The 21,746-nt window shown below is 39.7% G+C and overlaps 1 protein-coding gene across 1 annotated transcript in view; it reads right to left on the bottom strand.

Annotated features, from left to right (window-relative positions):
• mfsd4b (major facilitator superfamily domain containing 4B) overlaps positions 1 to 13,170 on the bottom strand; it is a 54,844-nt gene extending 41,674 nt beyond the window's left edge. The window contains exons 1-2 of the mRNA XM_079887723.1: positions 12,560 to 13,170; positions 11,535 to 11,703 (exon numbers count right to left, since the gene is read on the bottom strand). Coding sequence (XP_079743849.1) covers positions 11,535 to 11,703; positions 12,560 to 12,835 — 445 coding nt within the window. The 5' untranslated portion in view covers positions 12,836 to 13,170. The remainder of the gene's footprint in view (positions 1 to 11,534; positions 11,704 to 12,559) is intronic.
• Between the last annotated feature and the right edge of the window lie 8,576 nt (positions 13,171 to 21,746).

The raw sequence follows: 21,746 nt of genomic DNA, 5'->3' as shown, positions 1-21,746 counted from the left end.
CCTTAGATGTGTAAAAACAAGTGGAAAGCGTGAGTGCGCCGCTCTCTCCTTTCCACAAGATTGCTCTCCCGTGGCGTCTGTCGTTGCTATGCAACCATGAACTGCGCTCTCCATGATGTCAAGGACGTATCAGCAAAAGATTAATTGATTTCTAGCCCTTGCATTAGCTTTACTATTAGATATATTTATGGAGATGAAAAATAATAAGGCGCCCTGTACAGCTATGATCAGCTGTTCGGCTGAACATTCAATGTTGTTACGCTGCAAGCTGATCAGTTGGTTCGTTGCTGCCGCGCTCTATCACTCGCACACCATAAAGAGCAAATTGTTTTTTAATGTTTCAATTTCGTGATTAAAATGACATAATTTGGAAGCGGATAATTTATTCACAAACAGCTCATTATGACTCAATGTTAGAATGCTGCACCTTCACTCGATAGTGTAAATAAGATCAGCGCAACGCAGACCACCGCATTGACAGCGTGAAACATGATTTAGGGGTGGGAGAAAAAAAATCGATCCATCGATGCATCGCGATTCTCTCTCCAACGATTCTGGATAGATTATGAGAATTTCAGAATCGATTCTGAGCTTAGTTTTTAACCAGATATGCGATGACTCTGAGTTTGCTTTAGAAACACCCGTAATCTGCTTTCTTCCAATTCCTCACACACATACATACACCAATCAAACTTTCCGTAAAATAATCTTTCATAAGTTCGGAAAGGTTGAAGCGAATTACAAGTCCTAGTCAATGTACAACACAAAAAAAAATCCTGATCGATTGCTGATCCTGTCTGATCGATTGCTCCTGTCTGCCTCGCTGCCTGCTGTGAGTGTGTTTGCTTCGGTGCTGTAAGCTCCGTCTTAGCCTCGTATTTCCTTGTTTTGAACCATCATTTACTACAATTTCTAGTTGTTTATACTACTACTAAATACAGCTTACCCAACATCTCAGATTAACCTGACATCGCTAGCTTCCGTTACTACTAGCACAACACGCTAGTAATTCGCTAGCCTGCTAATGCGCCACCCGTGCGCTCAGCTATTTTTATTTATTTATTTTTCTCTCGCGCGCTCGCGCCTTTGAGTTCATAAAAGCTCAGGTGAGTAAGAATCACTCAACAAACACGGTGAGTAATGTCTTGTCCTGTTATTGTCACCTGCACTTCATGTCACATGTTTAGCATAGACTTCTCTGTTGGCAATATAGGATTTATATGTGATAAATGCAAGGAGACAGTTAGGCTGACAGAGAAGATTTCAGAACTAGAAACATGCATCCAAACTTTAATTGAGGATAGTAAGAGTGCTAGAGCTTCAGATACTATTTTGGATGCGCCTAGCATAGTGAACTCTTTACATGATGCGGTTCCAGCTGAATTAGTGCCTGCGCAGCCAGGCAAATGGGTGACAGTGAGGGATAGCTCTAGTCGCGGATCAAAAAAACACTCTTCCGTTCCGATTACCATAACAAATCGATTTGCCCCGCTCAGTGAAACACCCACTGAGAATGATTGTGCCCTAGTTATTGGCGATTCTATTACACGGAACGTGAAAATAGAGACACCAACCACCATAGTCACATGTTTGCCGGGAGCCAGAGCGCCTGACATCAAAGCAAATTTAAAAGTGCTGGCTAATGCTAATCGTAAATTCTCTAAGATCATTATTCACGTCGGCACTAATGATGTTCGACTCCGCCAGTCGGAGATCACCAAAATGAATATTAAAGAGGTGTGTGAACTCGCAAGTACGATGTCAAGCACTGTAATTTGCTCTGGCCCCCTTCCTGTTCGCAGGAGTGATGAGATAGTTAGTAGATTGTGTTCGCTTAACGGTTGGCTGTCTAAGTGGTGTCCGCTTAATAATATAGAATTTATAGACAATTGGAAAAGTTTTTGGGGCAAACCTGACCTGTTGAAAAGAGATGGTATTCATCCCTCCTGGGATGGTGCTGCTCTTCTCTCTAGTAATATGGCTCATAGTCTTAGAGCTCAAACGTGACAATCTGGGGCTCAGGTCAGGAAGCAGACCGACTGGCTAAACCGACTGTCTGCTAGCGGTCTCGCGTCGCCCAGGTCAGATAAATCCCATCACATAGAGCCTCTTTCACCTAGCTATCATCATATAGAGACTGTGTCTGTTCCCCGAATTTGGAAATCCAAAAAACGTTTTAACCCATCTAAGGTTAAAAATTTAATTGATGTTCAACAAATAAAAAACAGCTATAATACAGATGAGCAAATGCTAAAGCTTGGGTTGCTGAATATTCGATCGCTTACTTCAAAAGCACTCATTGTTAATGATATGATTTCAGATAATAACCTAGATGTGCTGTGTTTGACAGAAACCTGGCTAAAACCAAACGATTACATTACTTTAAATAAGTCCACCCCGCAAGATTACTGTTATAAACATGAGCCTCGTCTGAAACGCAAAGGGGGAGGAGTTGCTGTAATCTATAGTAATATTTTCAAAACCACTAAGAAATCAAGTTTTAAATATAATTCTTTTGAAGTGTTAGTACTTAATGTAAAAATATATAGTATAAATGATAAATCACGTTTGAGATTTGTGCTGGCTACTGTATACAGGCCACCAGGGCACCATAAAGATTTTATCAAAGAATTTGCAGACTTTCTATCAGAATTAATATTGACTGCAGATAAAGTACTAATTGTTGGTGATTTTAATATACACATCGATAATGAAAAAGATGCATTGGGATTGGCATTTAAAGACATTGTAAACTCAATTGGAGTTAGACAACACGTGTCAGGACCTACTCATCGTCATAATCATACTCTAGATCTAATATTATCACATGGAATAGATGTTGATGCCGTTGAAATTCTGCAGCAGAGCGATGACATCTCAGATCATTATCTAGTCTTGCGTAAACTTCATTTAGCCAAGGCTGCAAAGCCGACTCCGTGTTTCAAATATGTTAGACCTATCACTTCTGCCACTAAAGATTGCTTTATCAATAATATTCCTGATCAGTTTCATCATCTCAGCATCCCGGATAGCTTAGAAGAACTCGATATTGCAACAGAAACTTTTAACTCTCTCTTTTCCAGCACTTTAGACACAGTTGCTCCGTTGCGCTTAAAGAAGATTAAAGAAAATAGTCCAACGCCGTGGTACAACGAGCACACTCAGGCCCTTAAGAGAGCAGCCAGAAAAATGGAGCGCAACTGGAAGAAAACAAAACTAGAGGTATTTCGCATTTCATGGAAAGAGAGCTCGATTGCATACAGAGAGGCCTTAAAAGCTGCTAGATCTGCTTATTTTTCAAACCTATTAGAAGAAAATAAACATAATCCTAGGTATTTATTTGAAACGGTGGCTAAACTAACGAAAAAGAAAGCTTCAAGCACCGAAGTTTCCAAGCAACACAGCAGTAATGACTTTATGAACTTCTTCACTTATAAGATTGATAATATCAGGGAGAAAATTATAACTATGCAACCGTCTACTACAGTATCGCATCAGGCAGTGCATTGTAGTCTCCCGGAGGAAAAATTTGATTCGTTCGTTGCTATAGAAGAGGAAGAATTTACTAAACTCGTTAAATCATCTAAATCTACAACATGTATGTTAGACCCTATACCGACTAAGCTACTGAAAGAAATACTTCCAGAGGTCATAGATCCTCTTCTTAATATCATTAATTCATCTTTGTCTCTAGGATACGTACCAAAAACCTTTAAGCTGGCTATGATTAAACCGCTTGTTAAAAAAACGCAACTTGATCCTACAGAATTAGTCAATTACAGGCCGATCTCAAATCTACCTTTTCTGTCAAAGATATTAGAAAAAGCAGTATCTTCACAACTGTGTTCCTTTCTTGAAAGAAATGATATCTGCGAGGATTTTCAGTCAGGATTTAGACCGTACCATAGTACCGAGACGGCTCTCGTTAGAGTCACAAATGATTTGCTCTTATCATCCGATCGTGGTTGTGTCTCGCTATTAGTGTTACTCGATCTTAGTGCTGCATTTGATACTATCGACCACAACATTCTTTTAAATAGACTCGAAAATTATGTTGGCATTAGTGGAATTGCACTAGCATGGTTTAAATCATACTTATCTGACCGTTATCAGTTTGTAGCAGTAAATGAAGAGATGTCTCATCGATCACAAGTTCAGTATGGCGTACCACAAGGCTCAGTACTAGGACCGCTGCTTTTCACTCTGTACATGCTACCATTAGGAGATATCATTAGGAAACATGGAATTAGCTTTCACTGTTATGCCGACGATACTCAGCTCTATATTTCTTCAAAACCTAACGAAACTTACCAATTCACAAAATTAACGGAATGCATAGCGGATATAAAAAATTGGATGACTCGTAATTTCCTACTTCTAAATTCTGAAAAAACAGAGATTCTAATTATTGGACAAAAAACTTCCTCACGTAATAACCTAGAATACTGTCTAACACTTGATGGCTGCTCTGTTAAGTCTTCGTCGTCGGTTAGGAACCTGGGTGTGCTCTTTGATACCAATCTTTCATTTGAAAGTCACGTGTCTAGTATCTGTAAAACTGCATTTTTCCATCTTAAAAATATATCTAAATTACGTCATATGCTCTCATTGACAAATGCGGAACAATTAGTTCATGTGTTCATGACCTCAAGGCTAGATTATTGTAATGCTCTACTGGGTGGTTGCCCTGCACGCTTAATAAACAAACTACAGCTAGTTCAAAACGCAGCAGCTCGAGTTCTTACCAGAACCAGGAAGTATGACCATATTAGCCCGGTTCTGTCAAAACTGCACTGGCTCCCTATTAAACATCGCATCAATTTTAAAATATTGCTGATCACGTACAAAGCACTAAATGGTTTAGCTCCGCAGTACTTGAGCGAGCTCTTAACGCATTATAGTCCTTCACGTCTATTGCGATCTCAAAATTCCGGCCAGTTGATAATACCTAGAATATCAAAATCGACTGCTGGCGGTAGATCCTTCTCCTATTTAGCACCAAAACTTTGGAACAGCCTTCCTACCATTGTCCGGGAAGCAGACACACTCTGTCAGTTCAAAGCTAGACTAAAAACACATTTCTTTGACCTAGCTTTCACATAATACATTATAGACTTTAGATTCAATATTAGGCTGCATAGATTAGGTCATCTACCCCAAATTGATAAAATAAAATAAAATTCTGTATCAAAAATTATAAGGAAACACCAGTACTTTGTTTAGGCTTGGTTTGTAGGGAATTACAAACCTGCGTACATATATTCAAACGCACATAACTATAGAACCAATTCTTAATGCGCATGTGAACGCCATCAGCGTTTCTCACAGGTTCGCATTTAAAGTCTGTGTAGAGAGAATTGGGTCGTCTTAGCGGCCCCTAATTTAATAACAAATGATTGTTGCGACGGAAGCGAATCAATCATAACTAACCTTAGCTGGAAAATAACTTTACTAAAGAACCGCTATAAAGCCAAAACAATCTGTTACCATAAATTATACGTTTATCTCTGTAAAGCTGCTTTGAAACAATCTACATTGTTAAAAGCGCTATATAAATGAAGATGACTTGACTTGACTTGACAAGGACATTCACAGGCTTCATTGCACAGGATGCGCTGTGAGAGACGCGCGCTTTGTTTGATGTTACGTTAACTTACACTTGAAGCGTGCTGTCTCGCCTTTCGGTATTTTCCTTACAAATGCTCTACGAAGTCATCATTTATGTGGTTTGGAATGCAGTGGACTTTTATATAGTTAAAATATGAACCTCACTAACAGAAGGCTGCTTTCAATTTCAAATGCTGACGCGCGCTTTGTGTAGACTGCTCGCGCATGCGGCTGTGCGACTCCGTGTAAGTGGTTTAATATACTTGTGCAAAATTAACGTAAACACAGCCAGTTATGTCTTAAGGGATTAAACGGACAGGACAAACCACTTTACTTCTTATATTTCAAAAGAGATCCGAGCTTAAAGGAGAACTCCGGTCAATTTTAACATTGAGCTCATTTTTTTGTCAATTTGGAGTGCTGTCAATACAGAGAACAATGACAAAAATCGGTGTTGCCTACACCGTGTTATCCTCTTTTTAAAATTTGCACCCTGTTGACTTCAATGGGGCAATATTTAAACCTGCTTTTAGCCTCTTAACATCCTTGATGTGTCATTACAAGTGCACAGGTCATGTGAGTGATTCCTTCAGAGTGAACACGAGTGAATCTGACTGCAGTAGATGTGAAAGAAATGGATAAAAATGATGTTATTTAAGCCAGCGCAAATACCTGTATTTACATCCTGTTTTCGGTTGAAGTCCAAAGTAGTCGATTGCCGAGTTCACGCACGTGATCATAGGTAACTAAACCTATGCGCGTGAACTCGACAAGCCTTTTACCATCTTAAGAACATCTCCAGACTCCGACATTGCCTCTCCAACTCTGTAGCTGAGACCCTCATCAAATCCATCACCTCCCTACTTGACTATTGTAATGGTATCCTGTTCGGTCTGCCCAGCAAGGCTACTGACAGACTCCAGTATGTACAGAACTCTGTGGCTAGGATGCTCACCCACACAAAACTTGGACTTCACATTACTCCCATCCTGATGAAGCTTCACTGGCTGCCAGTTAAGTCCCGGATCAAATATAAAATCCTTCTCCTGACGTACAAATCTCTCCATGGACTTGCACCCCAGTACCTTACTGATCTACTCCATCCCTACACTCAGTCACGGTCCCTGCGGTCCTCTGACAAGGACCTGCTCGCTGTCCCTAAGTCCAGGCTCCGGACATTTGGTGATAGAGCCTTCTGTGTTAGTGCACCGTCAGTCTGGAACAAGCTTCCCCATGCCATCCGCTCTGCCTCCTCTCTAATAACCTTTAAAAACCAGCTTAAAACACACCTCTTCAATGAGGCCTATGGGCTTTAGCTCCCCCGGCTTCACACCTCTCTCCTCTTATCCTCCTCCCCTTTCTCTTGTTGTTTGTTAAGCGTCCTTGGGTTCTTTGAAAGGCGCTATGTAAATTAGTTATTATTATTTATAATTATTATTATAAATAAAAAATGAAATTTAAATAAAGAAAAACAAAATTAAGTTAAATTAAAAACGAGATTAATTTAATTAATTTAATTGATTTATAATAACAGGTAAAAAGCTTAATACATTTTGTTTCTATTATTCTATTTTCCACAATGTCAAAGCAACACAGCTTAATCCAAAATACAAGCTCAGGCATGCACTTCTGTCCATACAAACTCCGCTGTTCTGCGCTCTAGCCAGAGAATACTCCCGTTGCAGGAACACTTTAGCAGGCCAAGAAGCAGCAAATATATTTATTAAGTATAACGAGGTTGGGTTCCTTCAACTGTCCATCCTATTAAAAATGGCTAGGCTATATAAGATAATTGTAAAAAAAAAAAAGAGTATTGTATTTCGTCAGATTTTATAGTGTTGAACATATTCAAGCGCGAATGAGAACCGTTTCGAGGGGGATGCCAGGTGTGCAAAAAACAAACAAACAAAAAACGAATATTCGAATGTCAAATTTTCAAATCGAATACCAACCCACCGAACGAATATTCGAATATTCGGGTCCAGCCCTAGTGGGGGGGTCTGTGTACTTTTTCGTTCATTCATTATTCTATTTCGGAATGAAAGATGAAATTTAAAAAAGGGTGCAGCTTTGTTTTTTGTTTAAAAGAAAAAAGCAGAAATGGCTATATTTTGTTTTCCAAATGTATTGTTGTCATCAAATAATAGTATTAGAAAATTGGACGACATTTCAGATCGTTTTTTAATTTGTAATATTTATTTGTACGTTTATTGTATTTCATTTGACTGATCCTACCTTTACCCGGAAGTAAATTACACCGTCGTGCGAAGTCATAGATAGCCTATATGTCGGACATGTAACCTATTTATGTCCGACACGGTCAGACATGTATGTATCATTGAGTCCAGAGAAAATTTAAGGTTTTGATATTAAGATCATCTACTTATTTTTCAAAATATAATGCATAGTTTTAGTAGGCCTAAGTTTATTAGTCACATTCTTCCACTTGAGTAAACTTAGGGGGGGATGCGTGGGATTTCCCCCTTTCTGGTCAATGTATCCCTGCCTCTGCTTAATAATTTTTATCCCCGGTGGGGATAAATTTATCCCCCCCTCAAAGTCATCAGTGCTACTACACTAGTGGCGAGACGGATCACAAAACTTATCACGGATCCCTGGTTTGATTAAAGTAAATTTTATTTTAAAATGCGCTACTTTGGCTGGCTCTGATATAGCTGCCGCAGCCTGTCTGTAATCACCACTCTGCAGACTTGCTCAATGTCCCGCCCACGGTGCTATCTGATTGGTTACACCTCACGAGTAATAGCCTATCAACACTTGCGAGACGCCACCCACTTTTCAACAGGCCCACCCAAAACTTAAAAAAAAAAAAAACTTTTAATATATTCTAATTTTGTCAAGAATTATAAAAAAATCGTCAATAAGCTCATAATGTGTACTAAAATAGTCTAAATGTTTAGTTTTAAAAACAATTTAAAAAAGCTGGCTATGTCTATTTTGATGTTTCTGCGCAAGTTCAGCAGACAGTGAGGTTCGGGTTTGTTCCGATCAGAGCTCGTGAGCGGAGAGCGCATTTCTGAATATTCCGCTACGCTCACTCATTCCGCTCAGGGTCGCTCGCTCAACCCAGAATGGCCTGAGTCTGGTTCGAAAATATGTGGAATAAGGGCTGCCTCCGACTAAATTTTTTTTTTTCTAGTCGACTAGTAGTTGTTCATTTAAGCCATTCGTGGACAAATCGCCTCTTTATATTAATTTAATTAGCTTACTTAAATATGCTATATACAGGATAATGAGCGTTATGACCGCACGCATAAAGCTTGCCACAAAGAACCGGTTAAAGTAATGATTATGAATGTGTCTAAATTAGCTAGGAGACATTTAATTGTTTATTAATAAACAGGTGTTTTCTGTGTCGCTGCAAAGATGAAGTTGACGATGCGGACTCGCCATGAACGCCAGAGAGAAATGCACATTTCATATGGATTACATAATTAGAGAGTAGCCTATTTCTTTTGGTTTTGAATATTTTCGTTTAAAAGTAGACATTTCAAGCTTTCTGTAATAGATAGCCCATATTTCTCAAATCTGTGAGGCACAAGCTGAGTTTCGGCGCCCTCCAGTTCACGTGCAATGCAAGTGATTGTGCCGGCGCCTTATTACATTGCCTGCTATATATTTGCTTCTTATTTATTAAATATGGGCAATTGGTTGATAAAACATTGATCAAAATTAAGATACAATTTATACAAAACAAAAATCTTTTAAAAAGAGTTTTCTACAAAACAAAACTTAATGAAGTGGTCAAAATCATGTTTTACCAAAAACAGCAAAACCTTTAGTGGTAGTATACCTTTAGTTAAGTTATCCCTTAAGAGTCTTAGTAGCGCGCTAAGAGACAACGTCAATGGAAAATGCAGCCCAGGTATGATGCGTAATGGAGATTCCAAAGCGCCCTTCTTTGGTCAGAACCATGGAGAGCGATCGCGGATAGGTCCGTCCTATGCACCGAAACTTTTAACTATGCAACAAAATATTTAAAGAGCATCAAGCTATTAAAATCTAGATTATGTATACGCACATATAATACTGTATAACAGTAGGCTATATTAGTCAATATTTTTTTTATTAGGTTAAACAGTGATTGGATAACGTTTTTAATTTAACGTTTTTAATTTAAGGCCCACCCACAATTGGTCTGGCCCATCCAAAACTGGAATCCTGGCACCGTGCCTGGGCTAAAGCAAAGGTTTTTTGATTGCTCACTCACTCTTGAGCGTCTGGCGCGAGTGATTTCAATGTTAAGTCAATGTAAAGATGCGTTTACACGCGTCTAGATGTACTGAATGAGGCGTTGAATGAGGCGTTTAGCGCGGAGCGGTAGACGCGAATGAGGCCAATTGACTAACACAGATTTATAATGCATCTGTCTTTTCTATCATTTCACTGTATCTCAGCATCGCGATAAGTTAACGTTATTACTTTAACAGCAGCAGTAAAACTGTTTCTACTGTGATGGTTTAACTTTGCAATCAATCCGTGGTTCAGCAGAGGCTGATATATGACAATAGATGACATTGCGGCTAATTTATCTGATCCTGTCCATTAGCTTTGATCCATGTACGGCTTTTCAGAATGTCACCAAGTACAAATATTTATGTAATATTTCAGCGCGAAAACTCTAGCTAGCTAGCTGGGAATAATGAAAAGGGTCCAGAGCAGCATATCATCATATTTTACAGGACCGTCAAAAAAAATAAAAAAATAAAAACCTAAACCTGCAAATGAGAATGTTACTACAGGTATGATGGACGGCAACTCCCAACTTCAGCAGAACTCACAGTCCCAGGTTGACTCATGAACAAGGACCACAGTGTTGGGAAAGATAAGCTATTAGAGTAAAAAAATTGCGTTAGGCTACTTCATGAGTTAATAAGAAAAAAGATTTTACAATTCCTGCAAATGCAGTGATGAAGTTCATGTTTCAAAACACCCATCCCCCCCCCCCCCCCCCTGTTTTTTCTCAAATCGCACCCTGTATACAGTATATATATATCTATAGGCTATAAGTAGCGATAGTTCATTCTAAGTTTACTCAAGTGGAAGAATGTGACTAATAAACTTAGGCCTACTAACACTATGCATTATATTTTGAAAAATAAGTAGATGATCTTAATATCAAAACCTTAAATTTTCTCTGGACTCAATGATAAATACATGTCTGACCGTGTCGGACATAAATAGGTTACATGTCCGACATCTAGTGTATATATCTATGACTTCGCACGACGGTGTAATTTACTTCCGGGTAAAGATAGGATCAGTCAAATGAAATACAATAAACGTACAAATAAATATTACTAATTAAAAAATGATCGGAAATGTCGTCCAATTTTCTAATACTATTATTTGATGACAACAATACATTTGGAAAACAAAATATAGCCATTTCTGCTTTTTTCTTTTAAACAAAAAACAAAGCTGCACCCTTTTTTAAATTTCATCTTTCATTCCGAAATAGAATAATGAATGAACGAAAAAGTACACGGACCGTGGGGTCCTACCACAAAACATACACCATGACACATGGTCCCACCAACTATCATTGAACTCATGCGTGATAGTTGGTAGCAGAGTGACAGGGAATTATTTTGGGCAATTTAGCTCGCTTTTCTGTAGCCTTCCTCTTATTTTGCCCTTTCTATGCTTTCCCCTTTATCTTTTTGCATCATTTAAATAAATAGTGCTGCTCTAAAAATCTTTGCTTCAGATCACTGAAACCTATCAAAGGTTACTCAAATCTAAACACATTAGCTTCATCAGGTGATTACCCAGAGTCCATATCTTTAACTCCTATAATAATTAAACACACATTTTTATAAGTAAATCATTTACTAAATTAAAGATTAAAAAGCTTCTTTCGTTTAATACATTGTCCTTTTCTCTGTGGAGTTCATGGGCCTTACCAGAAAGCAGATAGGGATTCACACAGTCAAAAAGGATCCCTCCTATCAGGGAGCCTCCAATGTATCCTGATGCACGACTCACAAATATATAGGATAAGGAACTCATGTTCTTGTTGACATTCATAGCCAGGTCTTCAAAGGTAGGGCCCAAAACAGCGATGGCCATTCCCTATAAATATACCATATAAACAAATGCAGAAATATAAAAATATAGAAGATAATTTATGTGCAGCACATTCCGACATGTGCACATAAAATGGATTGTTATCTTACAGAGACACAGTAATGACTTAAAACGGTAATTTTATATTCACATACCAGTATTTTTTCATAGTACTTCAAACAATACCAAGATATTGTATTGGTAAAAAAAAACACATATGAGGTATTTAAAAAATAAAATGTACTTTGTGTGAATGCATACAATATGTTTAAAAATTACGACTGCTTAGGAGTTAAGATTTATAATTGCATGAGTTAGTTATTGACATTTAAATGTGCAACAGAAAATATTTTTCTACTGACCAGCCACTCCAATATTCTGGGATGTGTGTAGTATTGCTTTACTAAACTACAGTGAATATCAGCATAGAACCATGCTAATACCATGGTAATCAGGTACCTTGTACATACTGTGTAATATACTCCATAGCACAAGAATATGGTAACCAATTAGTATCATCTGTCAAAATATCATATTAAGTTTTAACCTGAACTTGAACCCAGGCCCAGATTAACCTGTCGGTCATGTTACACCACTGCAAACTTGTCAGGCATTTTCCCTTATAAATTATCCTGTTTCATGAAAATAATGTAGACGAACAGGAAATTACCATAACAATGATTTGAACATCTATTCCCAGTTATTTTTTTTTCATTCAGTTGTTTTAAACAGCCAGAGAACACGTTCAGACATAAAATAACAGGAGATAGGGCATTAAATCACAGGGTGCAAAGCTTTAACGTTATGTGTTCATATGATCGTTTTCTATTTCCCACATGCAAGCTGAACATTACAGACCCACCAGTCCGAGAAACGATGCGCAAAGCGTAAGGCTGACCAACCATCGCCAGCAGGTCCCAGTATTGCTCTGGCTCCGTCCGGGTCGAATTACATCAACCTGGTCGGAGTCCAGGTTCAGGACCCCTTTACCCCCCTTCAGCGCACTTTTCAGCCCCTCCTTAATGTCTTTACGCTTGTCGAAAAGCGTGTCCTCCTCTTGCTCGTTGTGGTCAATGTCCTCTTCCATCCTGGCAAACCGAACGTGTTTCTTCTTCGGCGCTGCTTCAGCAGATGTCATGGCAGCACGAGCTCGCGCTGTGGTGTACGTAAAAATCGTCAATGCTGAGCTGAAGCGTTTAGTGGGTTTATGGCCGACCTAAAAAAATGACCCACATTTGACCTGTTCGCTATCAACGTACTATAATAATAGTTTTATTTTAGAAAAAAAAAAAAAAACCCAATAAAACTGAACACAAAATTGGCATCGATCATTAGTTGAGCAGAAACACCGCGTGATTATACACAGTAAATTTCAGAGACCAGTTAAGGTTAAAAACTTCCGGATACAATGTGTGCGCATGCGCAAAAACGCAGACCAACGCCGACGGTCACCAGATTACTGTGCTGCGTTCCAGTCCTCTTTTAGACACGCACTTGCGAACTTCCCTAAGCACTTCCCCTCGGGGGAATCCCTGCCGCCATTTTGAAGTGCGTTCCACTTGTGAAGTGGACGAGGGAAGTTTATATGGACAGACCCTCGTTCCCTCGATTTTGACCGAGGGAGCGAGTCTAATTCAAAAGTACACTTCAGGCACCTATATGTCCCACAATGCAGTATGATTGTGACGTCCCCACAGATCTCATCTAATCATCACCACAACAAACAACTCTATATTAATTATATATATTTTTTTATTTAAAACAACCCAAACACACCTATAAACATGTGTATGCTGCATTACACAAATTCTTAAAGGAAAAAAAAATGCAAATAATAAATCAACTCCATAGCTGATTCCAAGTGATCAAGGGCTTAGGACGTTCCAGTTCAGCCCGCCGCAGTTTCCGCCAGTAGTGGGCACTCGTGCAACGTAAGCAATGACGTACATCCGAGTGAACGAGACAGACGGAGGGAAGTTAGCGAGTGAAGGGCATGACAATTTTGGACTGGAACGCAGCCCCTGCACGTCTCTTCTCAGACATTATAAATCCGATCCATGTTCAATCGGCGAAACCAAGCTCGGACAGGAGTAGTAACACTTTATACACTTCTTAATGTGTGTTATGTTCAGTAGTTCCTATGTAACAGAAAACATCATTTATAATTTGTGGTGACAAGTTGTGGCCTACATGACAAAATAAACCCAAATCATGCAGCCATACAGTAAATAAATCAAAACAGAACACTTAAAAAATAATGTTGGCATGAAACAGAAATTGTGTTAATCTTTTCTTTTCTGTGTCACAAATATTGAAATGACAGGAAGGATGAATTCATGCAAACTTCATGCAATTTAGTCACTGACAGAGGGAAGCAACAGAGTTATAAGAGAATAGAGTAAAAAAAATATTTAATCCGGATCCACAGTCTTTACCAGTAGATGGCGGTAAAGCACCTTGTATTAAATGCCTACCACCTCAAAAACAAAAAAAGGAACAAGTACTCTGGCAACAGGTTAAACTCATACTGTCTATGGTTAAACTGATGCAGGAATCAAGATCAAACATCCCAGACAGTAACATATGTCTGCCCCATTCCGGGCCACAATTGGTACATGGATTCCATGCGTATCAGATGTGGGCCAGATCTGGGGCCTCATTTATAAAACTGTGCGTAGGAACTTACTAAAAGTGTACGTGCGCCCGAAAGCCAAAAATGGCGTACGCAAAAAAATATTCAGACTTATAAAACCGTGCGTACGCCAGAACCTGCGCAGAATTCACTTTATAAATCCCAGTCAGCGGAAGATTGTGCGTGCATGCGTCTCCACCCGAAATAACCATATATGGAGCTTACAACGCCTAGTTTTACTATGCAGATCCTCATCTACATATCATTTGCATATGATTATTCATCCACGTGATAACTTAAACGTTATCACGTGGATGAATAATCATATGCAAATGATATAAACGGTACAAGAAACATTACATTAATACAAATCAAGTAGTTGTCTATCCTTGCCTTGTTTTTGAATAGCCTACATAAATAAAATAGTGTAAAATACATTTCAGAGAAAGTTTTTCTCAATCTTTTCCACTTGCCGAATTGTATTTTTAATTGATTTATATTTTTAATGGAAACAGATAGGCCTTGGGCATTATTTGCATGAAACTATTTTCTCAGACAATCTGGTATTATCATGATAAGCAATTATCTCTGTGGTTAAAACATTAAAGCACGCCACAGGAAAAGTGTTCAAAAACAATCGCATCCACAACAAATATTTCTAATGATTGAATTAAAAAAAATGTTGTAACTTCAGTAATGATTTCATGTTTAAGTGTATTAATTTGAATGGCATATTTAATATAAATGTTTATATCAGAAGTATTTTATTTATTTAAACTGTTATTTGCGTCAGTTTCACTAAACGGCTCAACACGCTCGCTGCCGCGGACATTTAAGAAGGAATGGATATTTGCTTCGAGTGACAGGCTTGGTGAGTGAAATTATATTTGTATTATCTTTCTGTATTATGTTTAATTTTAATTCTAAATTCTAAAAGTGACCAAAAAGACATTTAACTCCAACTCACCATCGGTGTCGCCAAACTGCTCCGTCTCCAAAATGTGCGTACGCATGGGTCAGAGTTTGCGTGTAGGTGCGCATATTTTCACGTCAAGTTTTTCTTTATAAATCCCACCTTTTGCGCAGGAACTGGCGTACGCATGTTTTCAGCCCCGTTTTGTGCGTACGCAAGCTTTATAAATGAGGCCCTTGGTGATTGAAATTTTATTTGTATAATCTTTCTGTATATGTTTAATTTTCTTTAGATTTTCTGTATAAAAGTGACCAAAAATACATTTAACTCCAGCTCACCATCGGTGTCGCCAAAGTGCTCCATCTCCAAAACGTTCGTACGCATGGGTCAGAGTTTGCAAATTTTCCCGTCAAGTTTTTCTTTATAAATCCCACCTTTTGCGCAGGAACTGGCGTACGCATGTTTTCAGCCCCGTTTTGTGCGTACGCAAGCTTTATAAATGAGGCCCCAGGGCTGATGCTATGTTATTGTATGGGATACAACACATGTTAACAGTAAAATTCTCATTTTGAAAATACAAATATATCTAATCTCAGCCTATTAGTATGGTAGGTTCTGTTGCATTGTGAATAAGTAAAAAAAAAAAAATACTGTCATTACTGCTAATAATTACGGAAGCCCTGAACCGCAACGTAAAAAAAAAAAAAAGTCTGTAAAAAAAAAAAAAAAAAAAGTAGGCCTATGTGTAAAAAAAAAAAAAAAAAGTATGTAAAAAAAAATAATTAGCCTATGTAAAAAAAAAAAAAAAAAAAAAGCTATCATTTCGAGATTAAAGTCGAAATGTTTCGAGATTAAAGTCGAAATGTTTCGAGAATAAAGTCTTCCGTAGAAGTTGTGTGTGTGCTTGCCGTTATTTCACATTGCCGCACAGGCATTCATGCGTGTGCGTGCGTGTGTGTGTGTAAACTGGATCTACACAAAATAATAGCTTTTTACTTTTATCTGGGCTTTCAACAAAGGGATATTCTACAGGTCTACCAACATGACATTAGGCTATAGGACTTTATAAAATATACTGTCAGACTGGATCAAGATATCCAGCTTTATGAATGAATGAATGAATGCATGAATGAGGCATTATAGCGCTTTCATGTCTACTGTAGGCCTACACTTAAAAGCGCTTTACAATCATTTCAGGGAATCTTTCCTCAACCACCAGTGGTTATTATATTTGAGGAAATCACGGGATCCGGTCAAATGATTGGATACAGAATGATGCACTTAAAATGTATCCAGAACGTACAGTGTCTATTATAGACGGCAGTTCGACTTCACAAGTGCATGTATTTACACACACACACACACGCACGCACACGCATGAATGCCTGTGCGGCAATGTGAAATAACGGCAAGCACACACACAACTTCTACGGAAGACTTTATTCTCGAAACATTTCGACTTTAATCTCGAAACATTTCGACTTTAATCTCGAAACATTTCGACTTTAATCTCGAAATGATAGCTTTTTTTTTTTTTTTTTTACATAATTATTTTTTTTTACATAGGGGAGAGGCGGGACGATTGAAACGCGGGACGGATGAAACAGTGAGATTTCCTTGAAAACCACTCACGTCATGTACGTCAAATTTCGTCAGCACGTACAGCACGCAATGCCTAACATACCCGCGAAAACATTTCTTCTTTACGTCGTGTCGTTTTGGAGTTAAAGCCGCAAAGCTGTTTTTGAATGCGGTGAGTGAATTATTTTGTGCGGTACTTTTTTTGGACTGACAAGTTGGATTTATTGTTTCATGTGCCATTGTAATGATAATACGGCAGGTGTATTAGTACTGCAACACACCCTTAAGTGGGCAATATCAGAGTTTTTTAGTTTAAGAGCAATAGAGGTTTAAATGACAGGATGCGCTGTCGGGACGGTTGAAACAGTGTTTCAACCGTCCCGACCGCGCGTCCTGCACGTTAAACCTGGTCATAGCCTATACTGTTCATAGATTCATATACTGTTTCTAGACTTGTGTTTCTTTTAATGCAAATTAATTTTCAATTACGCAACACATGCTATCTCTGTAATAATCATCAATTGTCCAATCTTCAATATTCAATAAATTTCATTTATCGTCTTCTGGTTGGCCTCGTTTTCTTCTAGCAAACACTCAATATGACTCAAGGAAGAAATGTAAGAAAATTAATTGTAAACTGATTTGTCTGTCTTCGTCAAAATAGCCTGTTAGAAAGATTACAAAATTATCGCCTATTGTTTATTGGGCGACAGGACAAAAATGGTTAATATGAACCTTTAAATGAAAATAAATTACAAAATATGTTTGTAACAATATGTACATAAGTTACTTGTCAGGTGTTGTTCACAAAAATAAGCATTAGATGAATAGTTGCCATTTAAACTGTTATGTTTCATCCGTCCCACCCCTGTGTTTCAACCGTCCCGCACTGGCGGGACGATTGAAACAAAGCACAACTCCCGTTCAAAGTCATATTTTACTTAAATCATTCTGTATTTGTACCGAATAACACATGATACTAAGAGAACACATATGTGAGTTGTTAATCACAAAAAAATAAAAAATCTATCTGTAACCTTATCTTAGAAAACGACATTTATCTGAAAAGTGATTCAACTGTCCCGCCTCTCCCCTACTTTTTTTTTTTTTTTTTTACACATACTTTGTTTTTGTTTTTTTACAGATTTTTTTTTTTTTTTTTACGTTGCGGTTCAGGGCTTCCGTAAATAATAAATAATATATTGTTTTTTATTATTGGCATAGTGAAAATTAGGATAATTTTTATTTATTTTTTGGTTTCTTTTAAAAGTATACGTATAAAAATCCTGTATATTATGAAAACCTAATAGGCCCATAATTGTTTTTCTTCATTGATTTATAATGGATTTATAGGGAGAATGGATTATTAGTTACATGGGGATATTCTCACAGAAGCACATAAGGTTCTCTTACGAGAGGTCTCTTGTACTGCGTAATATCTTACGCTAGGGGAAAATCTCTTTTGAAGATATTGAAGCCAAAAATTATCCTTAATTTTGAAATAATGTAAAATGCGTTGCGGCAGCATGCAGACATAGGCAAGACAGCTCGCGCGCCTATTGGCTGCCCTGCGGCAACTGCAGCAGCCTATCGAGAGAAGCCCCTCGTGACGTCAGATCCAATGGGGGCACTTCGCGCCTACTGCGTCACGTCCTGCCGAAACAGGCGTGGCTTAGGCCTATAAATACAGCTTGACAGGCTGATAGAATCTGATTTTTCATTTCTTCAGCAAAGCTCTCGCATCGCTAGATCCCGAGAGGAAGAAGCTGCGCCGTTGAGAAAGCCCTCTGCGGGACGAGCCTTCGTATCTGAAGCCTCTGGCCGACAACTCGCCGCCTTCAGTCGCCGTTCCTGCTACGCTGTCCGGCGTACTATATCCTTTTCTGCTAGTGTGTGTTCGCCTCTGCGACTCACACTCTCTTTCTAGCCGAGCGTCTTTTTTAAGATGCCTCGCACCCTCTGTGGCTCGTGTCGAGCCCCACTCAGCGACGGGGACCGCCGTGTCATCTGCGTTTCCTGCCTGGGTGAGGAACATGCAGCTCTCGTGCTCACCGAAGAGTTCACTGTCACTGTCACAGAGAATATCTTTTCTGGGCACAGAACTGGACTCGCTGTCTATGACAGCGCAGCTATCGCCACAGCGCAGACTGAACATTCAGCGCATGATGAAATCCTTCCGCTGCGGCACTATAGTCCCGCTCAGAAAGTTTCAGAAAATGCTGGGTCTCATGGCCTCAGCATCATCAGTACTCCAGTTGGGTCTGCTTCGCATGCGCCCACTGCAGTTCTGGCTAAAAGCGCGAGTACCGTGTCAAGCGTGGGCCTCCGGTCTTTTTCGCCTCAAGGTTGATCAGAAATGCGTATCAGCTCTGAAACCTTGGAGAGCGACCGACTGGTACCGGTCAAGTGTAAGCCTGGGGACTTCCTCGAGTGTGAAGGTGGTGTCTACGGACGCCTCCACCTCGGGATGGGGAGCGCTGCTCTTCGGCCAGTGGTCAGAACGGGAAAAGCTTCTACACATAAACTGCCTGGAGATGATGGCAGTCGACAACGCGCTGAGGTGCTTTTGTCCCCAGATAAAAGGACACCACATCTTGGTCCTTTCGGACAACATGTCGGTGGTGGCCTATATAAATCCCCAAGGAGGTATCAGGTCCCGAAACCTTTACAGGTTGACGGAGAGCCTCCTGGTTTGGGCTCAGCACAATCTGCTCTCGTTGAGAGCAGCGCACGTGCCTGGTCACCTGAATATGGGACCAGACAGACTGTCCAGAAACAATGTTCCGGCAGGAGAATGGTCTCTACACCCGCAGACAGTCCAACTGCTGTGGAAGACATTCGGCAGAGTGAAGGTAGACCTGTTTGCGTCTCAAGAAAACGCTCACTGTCTGGAGTTTTTCTCCAAGAGCAGGGATGCGCTGACCCACGTCTGGCCCCGCTGCCCGCTCTGTGCTTTTCCCCCCGTCATGCTCCTGCCTCCTGCCTCCTGTATTAGAGCGAATCAGGGAAAGTGGATGCTGGAAAGTGGAGGTTTTGGAAGCCATGAAAGGTGCCCCATTCGAGCCAATCCAATCAATAGATATCAAACACCTGTCTTTCAAGACAGTGTTTCTTCTGGCTCTCGCTTCGGTAAAGCGTGTAGGGGACTTGCAAGCGCTCTCAGTGAGCGCGACGTGTATGGAATTTGGGCCAAACGACTCGAAAGTCATACTCAAACCAAGGCACGGATACGTTCCTAAATCCCTCAACACACCGTTTAGGGCTCAGGTGATTTCCCTGTCGGCCCTACCGGTTTATAATGAGGAAAAGGACGCGAGCATCCTTTGCCCGGTCAGGGCGTTAAGGGCTTACGTGTCTCGCTCGACTATCTTCAGACAGACGGAGCAGCTCTTTGTTTCGTTCAGTGGACGTTCTAAGGGACTAGCTGCGTCGAAACAGAGTCTATCCAGGTGGATAGTTGATGCTATAGCGCTGGCTTACACTTCTAAGGGCCTGCAGTGCCCGTTAGGTGTCAGAGCGCATTCCACAAGAGGCATGGCCTCGTCGTGGGCTTGGTCTAGTGGGATTGCCTTGCAGGATATCTGTATGGCGGCAGGCTGGGCCTCCCCGTCTACATTTATAAGGCTTTATAACTTAGAGGTTCCCGCCTTGCAGACTAAGCTGCTTTCGGTCTAATAAGTCAGTATAGTCTGGTAGGAAGGGGAGGTCCACCTGCACCCGAAAGGTATATTTTTTTAACCTAGTTTTTTGTAATCCTTAAGGTGTCTAGTAAAGGAATTTTGATGTTCCCCACGCAAATTATTGTTCCATATGTGATTTTTTGTATCATCTTTTGTGTCTGTGCTTGATTTTCGGCTGTGAAAAATGAAAACTTTAAATCTACATAGAATCTGAACAATACATCCTACAGACACAATCCACCCCATTTTCTCTTCGTCTTTGCATGAGGAATTGATAGATATTAGGATTGTCATGTTTAGATGATGTATGGTGCATTAAAACTCAAATAAATGCAAAAAAATGCAAAAAAATGTAAAAAATCGGTGACATTGGCTCATATGTTTTCTAACTTTTGTATTTTTATAGTCTTTATGATGTCTAATAAGCAAATGTTGATGATCCATACTTGAAATATTGTCACATGTTGGTCCAAATGAACATCTCCCATAATAAGGAGTTACTATTCAAACCGTTATATTGGCATTATATTTATTGAAACAAAACAGAAAACCACTCATATAGTCAAATGTGTGTATATATAGGGTATAACAAATCCCCATTACAGTAGAATAAACTGAAATAGAAAAAAGTCATTCTAATCAAAGGTCAAAAGGTCAAGGGCAATAATGTCTATTCATCATATAGCAGGTCTTCAAAATCGACCTCTTGCTCCTCGTCTTCCTCACCATCTCCATCCATCTCCTCGACTGTTTCCTCCAGCAAGTCAGTGAGTAAAGTGGGGAGGATAGGTCCACAAGACCACACTGGTTCCAGGGTACCCTCTTCAGTCTTTTCCCAGCCTTGGCCAGGATCATGGGGCTTGGGACACCAGAATATCGGTGTGGCTGCTCTCTTGTAGTTGGCCAGACGGTGGTCGACACAGTTGATATGTGATACCAGGTTGTCTCTGCAGGGCGGGAGCCGGGACAGATCCACCTTGAATCTGGTGGTAAACATCTCATCCTCTCCAATCATTTTTTTCAGCATGATGCTGCACACGTTGTTCACAGATTTTTCGCGGGCCTGGCCATACATTACACATGTAAATACCTCAATGTCCTCCACCACATCTGGCTCCACAGAGCACTGATCACCAAGTTTTCTGAGGACATAAATAATTAGTACGTCGACATTGGGACCGGAAAGCACAGGCGGATCCTAAATGTCAGCGAACTGGCAGAATGTAAGGGGGCAGACTACTGC

The sequence above is a fragment of the Squalius cephalus genome (genome assembly GCF_949319135.1).
Source record: "Squalius cephalus genome assembly, chromosome: 12".
NCBI lineage: Eukaryota > Metazoa > Chordata > Actinopteri > Cypriniformes > Leuciscidae > Squalius > Squalius cephalus.
Note: the sequence above shows the minus strand (reverse complement) of the source record. Positions and strands in the feature narration are given on the sequence as shown.